General features: G+C 42.6%; 1 protein-coding gene across 1 annotated transcript; it reads right to left on the reverse strand.

The window, feature by feature from the left end:
• Positions 1-2,204: 2,204 nt before the first annotated feature.
• On the reverse strand, positions 2,205-4,104 carry LOC307237546 (7-alpha-hydroxycholest-4-en-3-one 12-alpha-hydroxylase-like). Its single transcript, XM_080010281.1, has one exon. The coding sequence runs from the start codon at positions 4,097-4,099 to the stop codon at positions 2,567-2,569; it is 1,533 nt and encodes a 510-aa protein (XP_079866407.1). The 5' UTR covers positions 4,100-4,104; the 3' UTR covers positions 2,205-2,566.
• Between the last annotated feature and the right edge of the window lie 18,884 nt (positions 4,105-22,988).

The following is a 22,988-nucleotide window of genomic DNA, read 5'->3' on the forward strand; positions in this document are numbered from 1 at the left end:
CCGTAATTCAATTAGAATTATATATACAGTGGTTCCTTGATTTACAAGTGAGTTACGAGGAGCAAGCTTCAGGAACACCGCCGCTAGCTGGCGTGGCGAGCGAATCCGGCCAGCATCCTGCGTCTCACTCTTTCTCCCTTCACGTGGTTACCTGACCGTGGAAGCATCTCCTTTGTGTTTTGTGCTCGCAATTTGTGCATTTTGTGCAGTTCTTTTGCCCAAAAAAAAAAATTCTGGATGCGGATGAGCGGATGATGTCGATTGAATTAAAGCATGAAATCATAGAAAAACATGAGCGAGGTGTGCGTGGGATGGAATTGGCGATTTTTTTTAAAGTTAAGCGAAAGTGAAGTGAAAAAAAATAAAAATAAATTGTAGCAATTAAGTTCATCAATAATGTGTAGCAACAAATGAAAGCACGAATATACACGTTTATTCGAAAAAGCACGAATATATATATATATGAAAAAATATATATATCAAATTGTAATTTAATTACAGAAATTAATCAATCAATAAGATAAAATAGTGAACATTAATTTGTTTTTAAACATTTGTATTGTGCTACAACCCTGGTTTTATGAATGAAGAATTAGAGTTCTTACTATACCTTAAGCTGTCTCCAGAAAGTTTTTCTGAATAAACTGAAATTTATTTTTAATTATATTAAACTCTGGAACTACAAATGCTTCTCCTAATTGTTCAAGTGTTTTGATATATCTGTAAATATTTGCCTGTGATCATAATACTCCTTGCTTGAATAAGAATTGCTCAAATAATTCTAAATACAAATCCACTGGTTCTCGAAAAAAAACATGTCGGACTTATAGATCATTCATTGAGTTTCATACTCTCTGCTTCTTTTTCTAATGTCCACCTGTCATTTTTAATTTTCCCAACAAGGTAACAGTATTTTATGTGCAGGATGGCCTTTTAGCCTGGTCCAGTATCTCAACACTAACTTCGTCCTTATTTCCAAAGGCATCTTCCCCATTTCCATTTGTAGTGCTGCAACTGCACTCCAGTTGCAGCACTTTTAATGGCTCCACAACATAGCCTGAAAGTTTTTTTTTTTTTAGCCATGTACATGCTGCTGACCCATAAACCACACTTCCAGTGTCACATACTTATCATATTAATGCTATGTACATCAATCATTCCCAGCCATACATCTCATTATATTAAAAACATGTTGACATTTTTTCACCATTTTCTCCATTGTCAGCAAACAGTGCTACCCCAACAGATTTATCAATATTAAGGGAAACATCATTAACCATTAAAGGGAACAACAGTGGACTTAATATGCTCCCCTGCTGTGTACTATTCTCCACAACAACAACAACAACAAAAAACCTAGTAAACTCTTTTCCCACTGATATAGAATTAGAAAGTGGTAGTGGTGGAGGATGGTAGCTCAGGAGGTAGAGCTGGTGGTCTAGTAATCTAAAGCTTGCTGGTTTGATCCCAGGCTCCTCCTGCTAGCATGCTATAGTGTCCTTGAGCAAGACACTTAACCCCTAATTGCTCCTGATGGCTGCGTCCGTCGGTGTTTGAATAATTGTAAGTCGCTTTGGATAAAAGCGTTGGCTAAATGCAATGTAATCAGAAAGTACTTTATCCATCTAGACATTCTCCCACCCACTCCTATGTGAAGCAAATTAATACGTGATTCTTCCTCCCACATCATTGCATAAGCTTTCTCCACATCAAAAAAGATAGCTACTTTAAGGTTCTGTTACTGTTTCCATTCCCACAGACAGCCGTTCTGACATTTTCCCAAAATATACTGGATTGAAAGTGGGGAAATTTATGGAACAACTTTTACAGAACATCCACACTGGACCCTTTTTTCACAGGATGCCAATACAGAACATATCCAGTGGATTTACAGCTTTCAGTGCAAGTGGGAAAGGGGCTTGACTTAATATCAGTTGTACTTTGCTGGCTTTCGTATTGGTATAATCACTGCCTCTAATATTCTTTAGGTTACCTTCCTGTTTCCCACACTCTGTTGAACATATCCACTGAAATATCCTGACTTCTGTCACTCAAATGAAAAATCATTATAAAACAAACAGAATTCGTCCCTGAACTGATGTCCCAATCCTCCTGATGATTGAGCTCCGTTCTTAAGAAGCTCATTAATTGCATCATCCCCATATTTATCATTCTGAAAAACCCCCTGAATATACAGAAACGCATTTGACATGCTTGTTGTATTGTTTATTTTTGCTTAAAAGACAATAAAAAAGAAAAGGAACTTCAGGAGAAATACCATCTACAGAAATACTTTTTGCCATTGCAGAGATCACCTCAATCAAAACTCCCACAGAACACATTATGACACAAATACACAAATTAGTTATTATTTGGTAAAATATTTAATGCAAAAAAAAATAGGATACTGTTTTTTACAAGTTTTACTACCTTGGGAAGAACCAAGCACAAACCGTAAACACCCCGCAGTATTTAGACACCCAAATATAATAAAGAGTTATAGCATACTTTTTCTTGAAGATTCTTTGATTGGCTTAAGATTTAAGGTTCTGTAATTCCTTAAAGTTTAAAATCTAAGTCTGTATCTGAAATCCATATCTCTGATGGGATGCATAGTACCAAGACCACACCGCCCGGGATCAAAATGAGGTATTTCCTCATCAGGATTCGTCAGTTCCATGTCAAAGTACAATAGCATGAGGAAAACAAACTGCTTTAGCTCATTGCTGGCAAAGAAACGTCCAGGACACATACTGATCCCAGCTCCCCAAGGCATTGTACTTGACTTCAGCTTCTTCCCTCCTTTGTAAAAATCTGTTTTCCTGCTGCCGTCCGGGTTGAGAAAGCGATCATATTTAAATGATTGTGGATCAGGGTGGATTTCTGGGTCAATATGAAAAGAAGTGTATGGGAAGAGTAAAACAAAGTCGCCCTTACGAAGACCATACCCATGGCCATCAGCCATTTTGAGGGTCATGTCCTGCAGAACACCCCTGTTAAGAATCGGAGCTGCAGTCAATCTGAGGGTCTCCTCCATGACACTGTCTAGGATTGGTGTTTTCTGCAGCATGTCCCTGGTCAGGTTGATGAGAGGGCCACCACGCCTCACTTCCTGACCAGATTCTCTCACAATCTTATCGACCTCAACCTTGACAGCTGTCATGGCTTCAGGATATTTCAAGAGGTGAAGGAGAAGCCAAAATGAAGAAGGTCCTGTGTTGGACTGGGATGCCCACAGCATTACAAACATGAATCGATCTATCATGAACTCCTTCATTCCAATCTCTGCCCTCATTTGGTGCGAGTCAGTCACCCAACCGCTTACATTGTCCTTAGTCTTGATCTTCTGCACTGACAATTCATTCCAGATCATTTTCTTTAACCTCTTTGCCGTCATCATCTCCCTGGGGTTCAGGATGCCAAACGCCTGTTTGGCGACCAATGGGTCAAATTCAAAAAACTCAGTAAATCGTTTTTCTGATTGTTGTCTGTCCAATTCATTGGCCTTCTCGGTGCTCCCAGATGTTTCAGGTCGCACATTACCAAACAGCGACAGATAGCCTCCCCTAAAAACAATATTGTAGCAATACATGAAGAGTCTGTCCTTGATCCAGGTCTTCTGTTCTTCTCCTGTTCCAATACTGTGTAGCATGAGGTTCTGCAAATTATACATCATGGCTTCAGTCAATAATTTCAGCCCATCTCCCATTAGGTGTCTCTTTGAAACATCAGCAATATTGCCTGCATTTTCAATCATTTTATAACCAAGTGCTCTCAGGACAAATATTTTTTTATTGCCTATGAAGTCCAATTTAGCACGAGCTTCCTTAACAACTGCACCATAAGAAAGAGGATCCATCATGATGGTGAAGTATTTCCCTCCGAGCTGTACTGTGAAAATGTCCCCATGTTTTTTCCTCATCCTCTCTAAGAACCTTGAGGCGTCCCTGCCAAACTCCAAACCATGTCCAAGCCAGGGGATTGGACCTTTGTCCAAAGGAGGTTCTCCTGGACGCCGTTGCCTGAATGCTCCTAAAAAGTAAAGCCCTCCAAGGAGAGAGAGTAGCACAGCAAGTAGAATGGGCAGGAGGAAAGCCATAGCTCTTTTCCTGTTGCAGTGACAGTGATCACTGATAATTAGGCACAACTAGTTGGCATTTAAATGAAAGTAATCCTCCTCTTTACATATGGGAGTGGTTTACAGGAACCGGGCATTTAATCTGTTTTACATAAAACAACAATATCTGCACTCTAATACTCTTACACAGTGGACACCTGAAGACCAAAGTAATCCAAAGTGCAAACTCATTTGTGTAAACAATAATGTGTGTCATGGATATTTGTTTATATTGTAAAATGTTGTGTAATAGATAAATGGTAGTCTACAACAGAAGTATGTATGAAAGCCTGTTTTCTGACCAGGAACAAATATTAATTTCAGTTGAACAGGAATATCTTTTACTTAATGCTGAAGAACTGGATACCTTCTGCAAGATTACCTTTGACTCAGAATGCACCTTTTTCCATGCTGATAAAGAACTTGAAAAAGAAAATGAAATCAGATGTCTCTTCTGTATCTTGCTCTAATAATGTATCTGTTTTTTAATGCAACCAATTCAAAGCAAGTACAATTATGAAAAGGATATTACAAAGCCAACTGCTAAAATGTCAATTTGAATTTGCTCTATTTGTTCTATCCAGGCACTTCCAAAAACCGATGCAAATAGACAAAACAAGCAAATTACGAAAGAGACGCCCGCATTAACAGAAAACACAACCGCCAAACCACATTACGGAAGTAAGCCACATTATTATGGAAGAGAGAGTTGCTCTTTTTGTATTATTAAATATTAAACTATTCCTAACTTATCTTGTGTCTGTAATTATATATAATTTATACAAGTCATAACCTGGAGCTGCATATATCAGACCAATTGTGCCACGCGAGAACACCATGTCCAAATCCTCCATTTGCTTCCTCCATGCAATTAATAGATTTAATAGAAATTAATAGAAAAACAAAGCAAAAAAACAAAAACTTTCATATCAATCCACAGTTTTTATTTAAGCCATTTGCGATGTTCCAAAGAGAACAGCTTCTGTCGGCTCTGTGATAGTGTGGTAGAGTTGGCAAACTATTCAAATCTTTTGGGTGAACAAACTGAACTGAATCACTTCTTGAACTGATCAATGCATCAGTCAGTTCAGTTGAGCTCTCATTCAGTTGCAAGCGAATCAGAACATCATGTTACAGCATCTAGCGGTCGTTAGATGAACTGCAGTTTGGAGCACTTCCGCAGAAATCCGATTAGTTCTTCTTTTCAGGAATTTAGCTGGTCATCTTCTTGGCATGGAAAAAATTAATTCCTTCACTCAGCTCTACTATTGAATGTTGAATAAAAAACAAAAAAACAATGTAGCGGTCAGTGCTGGTGTTATGGCGAGCCGCCACAAAGTTCTCCATGTGGGAAACCCTGGACTGGCCGTCCAAAGGTATGGGGAGGGGGGGTGCAAGGAGAATTGGGGCTTAGGAATTTGCTATACCAACTTAAGAGCTTTTAAGCCTACTTTCAAAAGGAAATAATGTGGGGCATATCACAGATGGACTGGGGAGACGTTCCGACGTGGGAGAACAGAAGGCTGCTTAGCCAGATTCAGTATTTACTCTTGGAATGTGTAAAAAGCCAGAGGACCTGAGAGATCTGACCGGCTCGTAGCTGACCAGCATGTTGGAAATATAACTTGGTGCCAGGTCAGTGAGAGCCTCAAAGATGGAGGCCCAAGGACAAACCTGGTACTAAGCAGAGCTCACCATGGCCAGAGGGAGAGAGTTTTAACCCTTTTAGAGTTGAAGAAAACAATATAGTTATTGCACTGCAAGTAGTGTTTGTTAAAATGAAGAAATAAATGGATAACAGTGAGTTGTAATGATGTATGATGATTCTCATGTCGGAGTTCTCTGTCCATCTACATGTGTAGGAATAAAGACTTGGACACACATCTGCTCTGATGACCTGTTGAGTCAGGCCTTATCCTGGAGGTTAGAAGGCCCATACCACACACACTTTTATAATTTTTATTGGTGTTTGTGGCAGAGTCGCTACCAAACGCCACACAAGTGGCGTGTTCACGGCCCTCTGGCACAGAGACACAGACAACGAGGGGGCTGATAACACCAGTTTATTGGAGAGATGAGGCTCAGTGGAACTAGCCAGACGCAGATGGAACATGTCATATCAGGGCTCCTATCCTGAACGAGTGTGTGGACGGGGTTTTTAAACCGGATGCTCCTGAGCCCAACCAAGAGCATCAGGTGTGGCTGCTCAAGCCTTCCCATACACCACGGTGATTTTTCCATGATTGACGAACTTCTATGTGTTACTTGCTGATGTTCTGAAGTGTAAACTTGGGAAACACTTTCAATTCTTTGTAGGTCTCAATTGCTGTGGTGAATTTGATCCCAAATATTAACTCTTTCTGTTTATTTGAACATAATATCAGGGTTCATTTTGATTTTGACAACAGAGGAGGCAGTAAAAGTGCTGAGGGTCACAGTAGCACATCAGTAGCTCACAGGGTCATCCAGTGCCTGTTCACATTGTTCAGTAAATTATAAGAAGTTGTTTAATAAATACATTTGATTTAAACATTTAAAGAGTCAACAGAATTTTAAATATGTTTCTCATAGTTACACTTTCTGTATTTCTTTTTAAATCCGTGTGCTTACTTAAGATAAACCTTTTAAATTCACTGATGGAAAATCAGGTGTCATAGCAACAACAGCAATGAGAATGAAACACAGTAGATGTACAGGTAAGAGTAAATCATAATAAACAATATAAAACACTGGCTGCAGTTAGCCCAATGTTTTATCTTATTTATTTCGTGATTTTAGTTTAGTGATTTTTTTTATTGATTTTAATCCTGAGTCCCCGCAGGATTCGGTAGTTAACGGGGACTTCACATGGGGAGCACAGAGAAGACACATTTCTGCTGTTGACTTGACTTTGTTTCCCGTCCACTGTGGACATCGATGGGGCACATCCGCCATATTTGTTCTGTATCTAGAAGGAGCCAACAGTCAAGTGTCTGGAGAAGGAGATCCAGCAGCTCACCTCCAACGTAAACAGAATGATCCTCTTCATCCGTAAAGCACACACAATGTTGACAAGTTGCCCCGGGATATGATTGAAAGTATTTATTTTTTTATTTGCTTCTGAGCTGGTGTACTTGTGAACTAAGAGCACAAATATTTGCCTTTTAACATGTGTGTACATATGAGGCGCCAAACCAAACAAAAGCTGATAGAAAATGCGGGAGGAAACAAATGTACAAGAGAGCTGTTGAAGGACTGTTTAGTTTAGTTTTATTTTTGTACTTGACCATTTATTTTTTTAGTTGATTTTCATTTTTATGTTTAATTTTCTTTTGTTTTTCCGTCATTTTTAGGTTATATTTTTTGTTTATCACTAGGTTTAGTGTATTTTGCCACATGTTATTGGCTACTGCTAACCATTAGATTAATTGTATATTTTCCAAATTTTCCATATTTATTTTCTAATTTTTCAGTTTTTGTTGTAATGCATTAGTACTTTGTCAGCTGCGCATTGTCTTGGCAGCTCACATCAAATTCAAAGATTCAGAGATTCAAGATTCAAAAGATTTATTAGTCACATATCAGTCACACATTAGTCACACATATTGCACTGTACAGCATGTAGTGAAATGCTTTTTAGGCAAACTGCTGAAACTGTGCTGGCCTGGGCAGAGTATTACAACTAGAAATATAGGAATAAAATAAAAATCTATATACAGAATTTGAAATATACCAACAATCAAAATATGTATACACCGATGAGCAACAACATCAAAATCACCTGCCTATATTGTGTAGCTTGTGCCACCAAAAAAGCTCTGACCCATTGAGGCATGGACTCCACAAGACCTCTGAAGGTGTCCTGTGGTATCTGGCACTACGTAAGCAGCAGATCCTTTAAGTCCTGAGAGTTGCAAGGTGGGGCCCCCATGGATCGGGCATGTTGTTCCAGCACTGTAGGCGCTTTCTATGGTGGACAGGGGTCAGCATGGGCACTCTGACTGGTCTGCGGCTACGCAGCCCTATAGCAGCAAGCTGTGATGCACTGTGTGTTCTGACACCTTTCTATCATAGCAGGAAGGCGCCTCCACACCCACAGCTCCCCCACCATACGCGGAAAAACATCTCGTCTGGCACAGCCTGCATTCCAAGCCCCGGTAACCATACCCCCGCTGTCAGGAAAAATGCAGTTCACCCTCCAGCTTGACGATGCTCCCGAAGCGGAAGATGAGCCAGCCCCACTGACGACTGGTTCCCGAAAAATCCAGCAGAACCTCTGTCCGCCCCCTCTCATCGAAGAAGAAGAAGATGCAGGAGTCACCGTTGGTCACGGCGCTAGCATCGCCGGGCCCAAGTGTCCACCCTTGATGAGACCACACCAGGAACTGAACCAGACAGCGAACCTGAACCATCATCAGCCAAAGCTAAGTAGTTTGCACCCACACTCTGCATTAGGATGTCGGCTCCACATGGTACGGCTAGACCGTGGCACCTCTTCAGGAGGATTTGCGGACCACGAGGCACCTTGTTGTTCCTTACGATATTAACCAAAATGAAACTCAGCAAATGGTGAGAAATTCTGGCTAAGGCTGGACTTTTCCTCTCAGTGGTCCTCGTTGTGCTTATGTTTGTTGGGTGTTGTGTGGCCCCGATCATCCGTGCTAAGATTTTGAAGGCTGTGGGGGTGCAGCAAATGAATACGATGGCTGAAACTGATCCCTTTCTTTTGTCTCCTATCACAGGAAATGACCACCCTGATACCGACCAATGGCTGTGAGCACCTGTAGGACAGAACCTTGGGTTGAAGTGTCCGTTATAAGCATGGTGCCTTCAGGTAAGATGTGGAAGCGGTGAAGGTGCAGTACCCACTGGAACCCCTGCTGCAGTGCAGACCATTCCTCGACCGTCCCGTCCTGTCGCTTCTTCACCTTGTTATGGGGACATCTTTTTCCCTGGATGCGCCATCTGGGTTTTCCTCACAGAGGTTTTTCCCGACCAGGTTTTTCTGATGCCCACATACAACGCCAAGAATATTGTGTTTTATTTTGTGGCATCTGCTTCGCTACATTGACTTATTATCAAATTCTTACATACTCTTCTGCTCATACGCTGTGCTACACACCATACCTGGACGAATGCTGATTTTATTTTTAGATGTGTTGTTTTTTGTTGTTATCTTTGTTTGTTCTTTGGTTGTTGTTTTTGTGTTTGTGTACTGCATCTCAATATGGGGATTGTTCCATCCCCAAGGGGGGTATGAAGTCTATTTAATGAGCTTCGGTCAAACTTCTCCCCCCCTCTCTCCCTCCCTCTCCTTCTCTATCTACCCCTCTCTGTCCATCTCCCTCCCTCCCTCTCTCTCTCTCTCGCACTCTCTCTCTTGTAGTCCATAACTCAGTAACTTCTGGTTTCCATATTGTACAACTCTGTACATTTTCACTCATTCTATGTGCCGTCCTTACAGTACTTTTCCACTTGACTCTGTGTGCTGCCCTTTCGGTAGTTTTCCACTGGGTGGGAGAGGGGCTATGAGATGAGACAGAACCCTTTCTCATCGCTCATACCTTGGTATCAGACGAGAGTGCAATATTGTTGTATCTGTTTTAATAAAACTACATAAGTACTGTACGAACTTTACTGACTTTGTTTGTTCTTTCCTCAGTCTTATAGGCAGTAAATTACAGGCCGTCACAAGCTTGAAATATACCCATCTCCCTTTCCCCTTATTTTCCCCTTTTATACAGGGCTGTGAAGGGGCATCACCATCCCGACTAAAAAGCAATCTGATGCTGCTGTTTTGAGAATGTGCTGCCAACCATTTTTGTAACAAAATAGATAAACTCATTCATGGAAAGCTGTGATGTGGGCAGGTTATTTTCCTTTAAGCATATTCAACTATCACGCATAATTTACCTACATTTGATTGAGGTGAGGTGATATAGTCTAGTGAGTGGCCCAGCCCTTTGCATATTTTTCTTTCTGTGGCCCAGACAGAAATACATATGTGTGGAAATGCCAGCTGAAACTTATGGAATACTGAGAGTGCCATAACAATAAACAAAAGAATAAAAGAACAAATTAATTAATGTGGAAATCTTAAGAGGGATACAATAATAAATTAAATAATAAATTAAATAATGTGGAAATATAAAAAGGACAAAAAAAAACAAGACACATTTTTATATTTATTTTCACACTTTGACATTTATTTCAAGATATCTAGTCAATCTATTTCCATATGTTTTTTGAAATGTATTGATTCATGTTTTCATTTAAAATTTTTATTTTCATATATATTTTTACATGTATTTATTCTTTTATTCCTGTATATATTACTCTACTTATTTCTGATTTCCTCATGAGAACAAACTGTCAATCAACTTGTTTCAGTCCACCCACTTCAGACCAAGGGGATGATGACTGATGTCGATGTGCTGCGTTCATGACAACAGGGAACTGAAATCTCCTACCTTCGCTCAGGACAATTAATGGCGCTCCATTTCATAATTCCTAGATGGAAACGTGGGACCGACTTCCTGAATAAGTTGTTCTGTGACTTTACTTTTGCGTAAATCACCAATGAGGTGTTTATAGTTAATGGCATGGTAATTATATATGAATTTGAGAAGTTTCCCAGTTCCCAGGTGGCTTGAACGCAGCATTAGCCTGTAACCGCCAAGTGCAATAGCAGGAGTTGAACAAGAGCCGAGAAGTGACGGGAAAGGGAAAGCTATTTTAACTCTTGCTCAGTGGGTTGAGGAAAATGGTGAATCTGAAATTATTTTGATGAGGGTGGCATCTCTAATCGAGGGTCTTGGACAAATATCTGCGCTGACAAATACAGATTTTGACAAGGTTGTTTGGCCCGATCTGCCAGAAGTAGCCATAGGACTCAGAGAGAGTTCTGGCGGGAGGCCATCAACAGGTGGACCATATCCACTGGAAGTTCCTCTGGACAGAGGGAAGTCCTATGTTCTGCAGGGCTTACCACCGGAAGTTCCTCTGGACGTAATGAAGTCCTCCAGTTCTGCAGGGTTTGCCAGCTTTTCCAAATTGCTGATTTGTTTGGAGTGTCGACGCGAACTATCAGCGGGAGCATGGAATATCATGGATTGATGTCAATCTGTTGTAGCGACTGTCCTCTGAAGGAATCTGGTAGTCTGCAAGGTATACCAATAAGCGGATGAATAAGAATCATAAATGGCTCAAAATGATGAACTGTGGCTCATAGTAATTCTTTTAGAAACATTGAAATAGTTTTTATAGCACAATAGCAACTAGAGCATGTAGTGTTGGTGATATGGAGGTTGCTCATTCGTTCAGTTTGACGCCCTGAGTTACATGCCTCCTAAAATACGTGAGATTTGGAAATAGTTAAACGACCAAAGCCTATCACAGGAGGTAACTGAATTAAGGTTGGTTTAATGTTATGTAGTGCAGCTCCCATCGCTACTCAGTGCTTCCCATACATTGATTTATTTGTTTATTTTTCTACCCCCCCCCCCCCACCCCCCAACCCTGTCAGCTACCACCGCAATTAGAATCAACACTGCATACTGCATTTGGTTTTGTTTTGTGTTATAACTCATATTCTGATTTGAGGTTTTTAGTTATACTATAAACAAGACTAACAGAGCAGAGACATTTCTTATTTATATGGCTCTTTGATTTACAAAGCCAGTAGGTTTACCTTTTTTGATACGCTTTTCTAGGCCAATCTAAAGGCCAAGCAGCAGGTCAAGAATGCTGTACTTTCCTTTGGTTTATCATATCCTGACACCAATTTTACTGGTATTTGATTTTAATGATGCAGTACTCGGTCCAAACTAGTGATAAACTTCTAGTTTAACTGGTTGGTGACGACTATTACATTTTGTTGTTCGTTAATAACCTCAATAATATAATAAGTAATATAATAAAGCCTTGTTTTTATTTGCTAAACAACTTAAAAAAGATTTTTGTTTCTTACAAGAGACCTATCTGCTCAATAATGATCATAAAATTATTGCTCTGATGTTTGCCAAGAGAATTAAAGTGGTCCTGGTCACAGTTAACAATCAACAAGCAACAGGTATACAGCCACACTGATCCTGGGCCCAATTACCTAGACCCAGGACAGGTGTGGCTGCTCCTATGCAAGCCCCCAAAGGCAGAGACATAGAAACCAGGGTAGTCCATTCCAAGGATCAATTGGCAGATGACCTCAAACCCCAATTCCAGCGTATAATAATCCATTCCGCATACAGCTATCCTCCTATCACCTGACTGTAACCACTCTCAACTGCAAAGCGTAACTCTGTAGGCAGGCTAACACCTGCCAGCTGTCAAAACAGCACAGGCGTCCCCTCGATAATTAGTCCGCTCCCAGGTTTTACCTGCCCTGAATGTGATACGCGGACAGGGAACAGAGGTGGGAATTGGCCCAGAGTAAAAACCTTGACGCCACCTGATGCATGGCTGGGGAGCGGATGCCACCCTGACGATTGATATAAGCAATCGTTGCAGTGTTATCGGAACATATCGGGACATGGTGTTCCCTCATCCGAAGAGCAAAGCGTAACAGGGATAAGTGGACTGCCTCCGACTTTAAACACATTGATGTCCCGGGTCTGGTGGTCCCTCCAGCACTCGCTGACCATCCTGCCCTCGCAAACAGTGCCCCAGCTCTACAGGCAGGCATTGTTTTTTAACACCACATGCAGTGTCACCGGACTTGGCTAGACCCCTGAGGTTGCCGACGTGACCTTGCGCAGGAACAGTGTGCAAGATGCAGTAACCACAGCCAACCTCCTTGTCGCCATCAATTGTACACGCATCGACTATGAGATCTCGGACCCAAGTACACAGTGCACTGGGCTGGAACCAGAGTGCTCTTTTTCCAATTCACCAGAAAACCCAGGCTGCGGAGATGGTCGAGCAGTGCCCCTTTGTGTGTAAGAGCCAACTCCCTCGACCCCGCTATTATCAGGCGATCATCTAGACAGAACCTTTATTCACTGGTTGTGCACAGGGGCAGCATCTTGAAATCCATCGACATCTCCCCATTGGATCGAGTTTAACAGGTGAAACCTGTGTGTGTGTCTGTGTGTTAACATTCAAAGCAGGAGCTTTCTCAATGTTTTCTTTAAAATTCTCAGATCCAGAATTTGTCTCAGAGAAGAGCTATCTTTTTATGGAATAGAAAATAACAGTATCTGCGGAAAGAAACACAGTTTCTCTCATGGTCAACTACCAGGATTCTCCAGCAAGGACTGAATTTCCCGTTCTGGAATAACGAACATGAAGTCTAAGACTTCCGTCTGTGTGACTCCAGCGAACACTGCAGAGCATAGCCCTTTTGAATCGGCCTCTGTACCCAGGCGGAAATGTCTCCATATGCTCACACAAGCGGAGAGGCATGCTCTGGTCTGATATTGCACCTGGTAGGACATGTGCAGGTGATCCCACAGTTCTTCTTAGATTGGGTTGATTGGGGGCTCGTCGAATTTCCTGGTGGCATGGCACGGTTGTGGTGTCGGTCTTGCTTCTGGGTGGTATTTGTTGAGCCAGTCCATCGAAATGAGCCACTTGGCATGGATCAAGCCTGTGTGGGGCAAAGCAAGGCAGTAGACCGTAGGCGTGGGAGTCAGGATAACCGGGCAGAAGGTGGCTGTACTTAGGTTGAGTATCAGTCCTTCAGGGGTGCACTTGATGTCCAAGCCGAGTTTGCAGAGGACATCGTATCCCAATATATTTACTGGAGTGTGTTAGAAGACAAGTATGGGAGCTTGGATTTATTGGCCTTCGACTGAGATCGGAAGAGGCCATGTGACAGGAATTAATTGTGCAGTCCCAGAGAATCCTCATGTTTTTACATGTTGGAGAGAAGGGGAGTTGACTCATTGGTCAGCAAATGCAGGTGTAGGTGGCCCCAGTGTCAACCATGAAGGGGTAAGGTGTGCCCATAACTTAAACTTGAAGCATTGGTTCTTTCTCAGGTTGGTATGACAGCTGTGGAAGCGTTAGCCTGTCGTTACCTGGGCAGCCCTATTGTGATGGTATTGGACACTGGTAGGACATGTGGCCTTGTTCACCACATTTGTAGCAGATGATGAGTCCTCTTGGCTGGCAGGGCGCTTGTGGGGCCGGTCCACTGCCTCTGGGGCTCCTCGTTCACTTCCACCTTGGTAGTTGTTTCATGGTGGTACAAATCTGTAACCGGGTCTATATATTATATATTATATTATATGGGTGTGTGGGTACGCCATCTGTTGTTGGTGCTGTTGGGGTGCACAGTATGGTGCTGGTGTGTGCGTGTAGGGCACTGGACTCTAAGGTTGGGCCATAGGCTGCCGCTGTTGGAATGGTCGGGGCTTGTTCGTGAACATGGACCACCTGTGTTATGATGATCTTTCCTGCCTTCTCCTTGGTTTGGAGCTCTTTTACTTGGGCCTGCAGGACACAAAACTCGCTGTGCAGTCTCTGCCTTCCACCTTTTTGCGATGTCGCTCGATGTGGTGTATCACATGCTGCTTGAATTGTGCTGTTGAGGTGTTGTTGGGCTCATGGTGTTGAGCCCAACAACACCTTACAGGCTAGACTTGACTGGAGTCGGCAGGGATCCCTTCACGATGGTGCTAAACAAAATGGTGGACGTCAGTAAGTTGTCATCCACTCTGTGACCGGTCTCCGCATGGCACTCCCTTTCCAAGCGATTCAGGCGAGTGGTTGTGTCATCATCCAAGCTCAGAACACGTTGAGATGCTGGCTGAATGGCAATGCATCGTGTTTAGGCGTGGTGGTGATGATGCCCAGACCTGCTTTGGTGGGTATCTCACTCATCTTTGTGAGGCCCATCATCGGAATGAGCATGGCCTTGATGTCACCAAGAGCTAGCGTCTGCCCTGATGTGAAGTCCTCGAATGCTAAGATCCATTTGCGTGCTCCTTTTGCAAGCTCTGGTAGTTTGTTGGTCAGAGAGACCATGTCCTGATTTCCACACTGGACGTGCTTGGGTGCACGATTGGGTCCCGTTGTCAGCGGCGGCTACTGGCTTGCTGTGTACCACTCCACTCCTGTTGGTTGCGTCCCACTTCCCTTCTGGAGCGTAGGTGCATTCTGGTGGCGCATTCAGCGGTGAGCTGCCCAAGTGTAGTGTCATGGTCAACTTACTCTCCCATACTTTCAACAACAGGGTTGCCCTTGCTTCAGCAATCTCCTCTTGGCGCACCTGGCGTCCTCTGGCAGAGCCTTCTGTCTCAGTGGTGAGTTCTCTGCTGACCATGCGGCGCACAGCCATCTGGCTTGGTGGGGAGTCTTCTGATTCTTCCTCCGAGGAGTCGTTGACAGTTGTGGTGGCCTCTGGAGCTTGGGTTTGGCGCCTCCCACTGGCCCTGAGGTTTCTTTCAGTTCCCTGTTGACGAATGGTGTCTAGTGTGGGGGACCTGTCCGTCTGTCATCTGATCTGGGGTTGGGTCGTCTGGGTAGATGGTGCATCTGGTGGCTTCCATGGATATGGAGGCTTGGATTGGTTCTCCTGTGATTAGAGGAGCTTTTATGTGGGGGATCATCTTCGATGTGGTGTGAGTCGGATGATATGTAGGCTGGCCACACTGGGCTTCGTCTAGTGGTCCACTTGGTCTGGTCCAACTTGCGGAGGCATTTTTCATCACTTTCTTTTGTTTAGGGTGGCAAATAGTGACTGGCTGGAGTGGTGTTTCCACAGGGTAAGGCATATAGGGCATAGTTGGTTCCATTGTGGCTAAGGGTGGGTTCACTTGGTTCAGTTGGTTCAATTGGGTTCATTTGGGATCAGTTGGTTCAATCGGGTTAAGGTTTGGCTAAAAATTGCGTTGAGTTTCTTGTGTGGGTATCAGTTTAATAATTAACGCTATTGTCTTGAGCTATAGATCCTGGGGGGGGTTAGTCGATTTGGGTCCATTCTGTGTGGAATTTGCATGTTCTCCCCTTGCTCACATGGGGTTTCCTCCATGTAACGTCAGTAAGCATGTGAAGTGTGTTTGAAGCATGTGTATGTGTGTGTTGGTCGCCGTCACTGCATGAATGCATGTGTTGTGGTGTGTGTGCCATGAGACGAATAAAGATTCTTCTCTCTTCTCTTAGTCACACACACAGTCACACGTCAAAAGCAAAGTGCATAATCACACAAACGCTCTTCCTTGTTCCTAATGGTGGCTTGTGGGACAAAAGGAGAACACAGGGGCTGGCAGGCCAACATATGCAAAGTCTGTGTTGAATTTATTGTTTCTGCAATCTGTCCATCAGTGATCTTTTGGGCTGCACTCGCTCGGCGTCTCATCTCTCCCACACACGTATCCTTACTGCAGGGACAAACAAACAATTATATCTTCCTCTTTTGGGATCCTTCCATCTCTGTGCCACAAGGTATTTTTGTAAAGCTATTGCATTCAGACTTGAGTATCAGTGGGTTAGTTGTTCTTATCCATTTGAGCTTTTTTCCAGCTTCAGCATGTATCCTAACTCCTTAGTTTCTGTTCCTTTGTTCACCAGTAGTGAAACATGTGGTGCCATTTCTGGCCTTGTGTCTCATTTCGGTATGGCATCTACCTGGACATGATCTTCAACTTTCATTGCTGCTCCCCGTGTGCCAATTATGATTTATTGTGACAACATCTTTGACTTTTTTCCTGCTGCCTATTTCTGCCATTTCTGTTCCAGTATTGGATCCTGAGCTGGATCATACTGCAGTGTACAATGATAACCTAATCGGAACTCTCTAGCCTCGGCAAGTAATGCTCTGATATACCTTCCCCACTTGTCCATGATTTGCTCCACTGCTTGTTGAATTTCAGAGACCAGTAAACCCCTGGGTGGGACAAGGATACTAGGATACCCAGAGAGTCCAATCAGGGAGAATCAGCTGGCTGTCATAACTAAGCAAGCTGACCAAGAACCTATGCTCAGGTTCAGGTAAACGATAGAGGCACACCAATGATGGTAGACACTGGAGCCGCTTACACATGTGTAAGCCCAAAGTATGCCTCTCACCTCCCCATGGCTGGCAAATTTGGTTAGACAGCTGGATTCTCGGGACATACGCAGCTAATCCCACTGGAAGTTCCTCTGGATGTAATGAAGTCCTCCAGTTCTGCAGGGTTTACCATTGGAAGTTCCACTGGATGTAATTAAGTCCTCCAGTTCTATCGGGGTTACTAGCTTTCCAAACTGCTGACTTGTTTGGAATGTCAACTCAAACCATCAGCAGAAGCATGGCATATCGTTGATTGAGGTCACTTTGTTGTAGTGACTGTCCTCTGAAGGAATATTCAGGAATTCCATGGAAGCCAGGTATACGAATAAGGGGATAAAATAAGAATCATTAATGGCTTAAAATGATGACCTCTGGCTCATAGTATTACTTTTAGAAACCTTGAAATGGTTTGCATAGCGTTATAGCAACTGGAGCATGGAGTGTTGGTGATCTAGAGGTTGACCATTCGTTCAGTTTGACGTCCTGAATGACATGCCTATTAAAATATGTGAGGTTTTGAAATAGTTAAACAACCAAAGCCTACCACAGGAGGTAGCTGAATTAAGGTTGGTTTTAGAAAACACATGCAAATAGACAAAACACAAGCAAATTATGAAAAATACAACCACATTAACAGTAAAGACAACTTCATTAACAGAAAAGACATCCGCATTAACAGGAAAGACAACCACATTAACAGAAAAGACAACAGCATTAACAGAAAAGACAACAGGATAAACAGAAAACACACCGCAAAACCACATTACGGAAGTAAGCCACATGATTATGGAAGTGAGCAACTCGGATTTACCTGCAATATTATATATTGAACTAAATGATCTTGTGTCTATGATATTTGTGACTCCAGGTTATTATGTGTATAAATTATTATATATAATAATAGACACAAGATAATTTAGTTCAATATATAATATTGCAGGTAAATCCGAGTTGCTCACTTCCATAATCATGTGGCTTACTTGCGACTAATTGCGCCATGTGATACCAACATATCCAAATCCCCCATGCAATTATTAAATAGAAAAAAAAGCAAACAAACAAAAAGTTTCATATCAATCCATCGTTTTTATTCAAGCTATTTAAGTGCAATGTTCCAGAGAAAGTAGCTTCTATCGGATCCGTGATGGTGTGGTGGAGTTCGCGAACTGTTAAAATCTTTCACCACCAAAACACCACCACACCTGCTTTGAACGCAGCCCAGAACCCTCCTGGTTGCATTCCTTTCCTTTCCTCCCTCATTTACTGCCATAACTATGACAGGAAGAGGCCACATGCCCAATTGTTGTTCCGGTTCTCCTGGACCTGATTAACTCTGTTTCTCAATACATGGTGTCATCCAACCTTTATGTTTCCATGTTTGGTTCTGTGTTTAATTGTCTCACCCGTGTTGAATCTCACCCTCTTGGAGAAGTGATCAGTCTTTTAAAGACACAAACATGCTAAAATGGTTCTCCAAAGAGGGGGATTGGTGCTGGTTCTGTATAACCAAAACGGTGCTCTTGTCATCCTGACAGCACAGGTTTAAAAAAAAAAAAAAAAAAAATTTGAAAAGAGGGAGAATGAAACACAGTAGATGTACAGGTAAGAGTAAATAATAATAAATAATATAAAACATTGGCTGCAGTTAGACCGATATTTTATCTTATTTATTTAGTGATTTTAGTTTTGTGATTTTTTTTTATTGATTTTAATCCCAAGTCCCTGGAGAATTAAGTAGTTGACGAGGACAGAGAAATACAAAGAAGGCACGTTTCCACTGTTTACGTGTTTCCTGTCGACTTTGGACAACTATTGGGGCATGACACCATATTTGTTCTGTATTTAGAAGGAGCCAACAGCTGAAGCAAACAAAATTACACAAGGGATGTTGAAGGACTTTAGTTTAGTTTTATTTTTGGACCTGACCTTATATTTTCTAGTTAATTTTTTTTGTATCTTTCACTTTTTATTGTTTTTCTGAAATTTTTAGGTTATATCTGTTGTTTATCACTAGGTTTAGTGTATATTGCCACATATTATTGGGTACTGTTAACTTAGATTAATTGTATATTTAAAAAAATGTCTGTATAATTATTTTCTTATTTTTCAGTTTTTGTTGTATGCTTTATCATTATTTTGAGAGCTGCGGATTGTCTCGGCAGCTCACATCAAATTTATAGATTGATATTCAAGGTTCAAAAGGTGTATTTGGCACATGAATATTGCACTGTACAGTTTTAAAATAGAAATATTGGAATAAAATAAATATATATTTACAGCATTTAAAACATACCAATAATCAACATATATATATACACTGATCAGCCACAACATCAAAACCACCTGCCTATATTGTGTAGCTCCCCCATGTGCCACCAAAACAGCTCTGACCTGTAGGGGCATGGACTCCACAAGACCTCTGAAGGTGTCCTGTGTTATCTGGCACCAAGAGAACCATCAGACCAGGCCCACCTTCTTCCATTGCTCCATGGTCCAGTTCTGATGCTCACGTGCCCATTGTAGGTGCTGTTGGAGGAATTTTCCTGCGTGGTCGGTGAGGTTAATCTGCCCACTACAGGAAAACCAAACGGAGAGTATTAATGATATTTATTCTGCAGAATAAATAGAATGATATACTCAAGTCAAGTCACTTTTTCAGCAATTTCTGCTGCAGTAGCTCTTCTGTGGGATCGGACCAGACCAATGTTTGAGAACTGAGAATAATAAATACCAAGGCAGGGCTCTCGACACTGACGAATGTTGACTTTATAATGACCATTGACTCTGCTGCGTCGCAAGCCATAGTCACAGCCATAGTCTCAGCCATGGCTGGCTGGATCTATGGCCAAACAGGCACTGTGGCAAAAGCGTTGCAGTGCTTTTAGCCACTGGCTAAAAACTTTGCGACGTGATGGTGGCATACATTAGAAATTCCCATAAAAATATACATTCAAAACATTTGAACTTACGTCGTCTCCAGGAAAGTCTCCTTTAAAATTATACACAGGTACAAACAGGAAATCATTATCTTGTCCAGTTGAAAGTTCACTAAAGAAACTTTGGCTTGCAGAGTATTATATGTTTTTAAGTGTATTGACTCCACTTTCTCTCAATATTGTTTTTCCCTTGTATTTTTCACTCATATTTTTCTGACCTTACGTCCCACCAGATGAAGACCATTACATCTAGGTTCAAATTATTTTTGTAGTAGCCTAGTCTACCTCTGAGAGAGGATCCAGGTCACTCAAAGTAACCCCCACCCTTCCAGCTCCATGCTTTCACTCAAATTTATAGTGTGTGAATATTTTGTCTAAATAAGTTATATCTTATTAATATTAGGTCTTCTTCTTCTTTCGGCTGCTCCCGTTAGGGTCCCCACAGTGAATCATCTGCCTCCAATACCTTCAGTACTGCGCATCTTCCTCCTTTCCACCAACCGCCTGCATGTCCTCCCTCACCACATCCACCAAACCTTCTCTTTGGCCTTCCTCTTTTTACTCTTTGCTGGCAGCTCCATCCTCAGCATCCTTCTCCCAATATAACTCTCACCTCTCCTGCACACGTGTCCAAACCATCTCAATCTCGCCTCTCTCACTTCTCCACCAAACAGTCCAACCTGAGCTGTCGCTCTACTGTACTAATTCTTAATCCTGTCCATCCTTGTCAGTCCCAATGAAAATCTCAACATCCTCAACTCTGCCAACTCCAGTTCAGTTCCAGTTCAAACCGTACAACATAGCTGGTCTCACTACCGTCCTGTAGACCTTCCCCGTCACTCTTGCTTGAACCCTTCTGTTAACCTGTTAACCTAACCTGTTCATCATCATTGTAAACCAGAAAGTGCTCAGAGCTGATCCTTGATGCGATCCCACCTCCACTTTGAATGCCTTGGTCAGGCCTACTGCACACCTTACTACTGTCTGACTGCCCTCATTCATATCCTGTAACACTCTTACGTACTTCTCTGCCACCCCCGACTTCCTCATGCAATACCACACTTTCTCTCTCGGCACCCTATCATATGCTTTCTCTAAATCCACAAAGACGCAGTGCAACTCCGTCTGGCCTTCCCTGAACTTTTCCATTAGCATTCTAAAAGCAAACATTCCATCTGTAGTACTCTTTCCTGGCATGAAACCACACTGCTGCTTGATGATCCCCACCTCTCCTTTTAGCCTAGCCTCCACTACCCGTTCCCATAGCTTCATGCTGTGGTTGATCAACTTTATTCCCCTGTAGTTGCTACAGCTCTATACATCTCCCTTATTCTTGAAGATGGGTACCAGTACACTTCCTTTCCACTCCTCCGGGATCCTCTCCCTTTCCAAGATAATGTTAAACAGTCTCGTTAGGAACGCCACTGCCATCTCACCTAAACATTTCCATGCTTCCACAAGGATGTCGTCTGGGCCAAATGCCTTTCCACTCTTCATCTTCTTTAATGCTCACCTCATCCTTATTAATTTGCTGCACTTCTTGATCCACTATCCCCACATCATCCACTCTTCTCTCCCTCTCATTCTATTCATTCATCAACTCCTTAAAGTACTCCTTCCACCTTCTCTACACACACTCCTCACTAGTCAGCACATTCCCATCATTATCCTTCATCCCCTTAACCTGCTGTACATCCTTCCCAGCTTGGTCCCTTTGTCTTGCCAATCAGTACAAGTCCTTTTCTCATCCTTACTGTCCAACCTTCATACAACTCGTCATATGCCTTTTCCTTTGCCTTGCCACTTCTCTCTTCGCCTTGTGCCGGATCAGCTTGTACTCCTATCTGCTTTCTTCATCTCTCTGACTATCCCATTTCTTCTTCGTCAACCTCTTCTGCTCTATGCTCTCCTGTACTATCTCATTCCACCACCAAGAGTCCTTGTCTTCCTTCCTCTTCCTCGCATGATACACCGAGTACCTTCTTGGCCGTCTCCCTCACCACTTCTGCAATTGTTTCCCAGTCATCTGGTAACCGTTCACTCCCACCTATTGCCTGCCTTACCTCTTCCCTAAATTGCATGCAACGCTCCTCATTTTTCATCTTCCACTATAATATATTTGGCTCTTCTTTCACTCTTTTCCTCTTCTTGGCCTCCAGAGTCATCCTATGGACCACCATCCGATACTTACCAGCAACACACTCCCCTACCACCACTTTGCAGTCACTAATCTCTTTCAGATTGCACCTCCTGCATAAGATGTAGTCCACCTGTGTGCACCTTCCTCAACTCTTGTATGATACAGTATGCTCCTCCCTCTTCTTGAAATACGTTTTCACAGCAGCCAATTCCATCCTTCTGGCGAAATCCACCACCATCTGTCCTTCCACATTCCTCTCCTTGACACCATAACTACCCATCACATTCTCATCACCTATGTCTCTGACCCCTTCGCCAACATGGCCATTGAGATCTGCTCCAACGACCACTCTCTCTCCCTTGGGGACACTCTCCACCACTACATCCAACTCACTATAGAATTCTTCTTTCTCTTCCATCTCACACCCAACTTGGGGAGCATATGCACTGACCACATTCATTATCACCCCATCCATTTCCAGCTTCATGCTCTTCACTCTGTCCGACACTCTCATCACCTCCAAAACACTCTTGACATATTCTCCCTTCAAGACTATCGCTACCCCATTTCTCCTGCCATCCACTCCCTGGAAGAACAGTTTATACCCGGTTCCGATACTCCTGGCCTTACTCCCCTTCCACCTGGTCTCTTGTACACATAAAACTTCTACCTTCCTTCTCTCCATTTTGTCAGCCAGCTCTCTCTCTTTACCCTTCATAGTGCCAATGTTCAAAGTTCCTACTCTTATCTCTACTCTCCTACCCTTCTTCCTCTCCTGCTGTCTCCGACACGCCTTGCCCCTCTTCTTGTTCTTTGGCCGACAGT

This window comes from Zeus faber (genome assembly GCF_960531495.2).
Source record: "Zeus faber genome assembly, chromosome: 12".
Lineage (NCBI taxonomy): Eukaryota > Metazoa > Chordata > Actinopteri > Zeiformes > Zeidae > Zeus > Zeus faber.

Excerpts from the sequence above, each read along its gene's own strand:
- LOC307237546 (XM_080010281.1), bottom strand. The coding sequence starts at position 4,099 with ATGGCTTTCCTCCTGCCCATTCTACTTGCTGTGCTACTCTCTCTCCTT.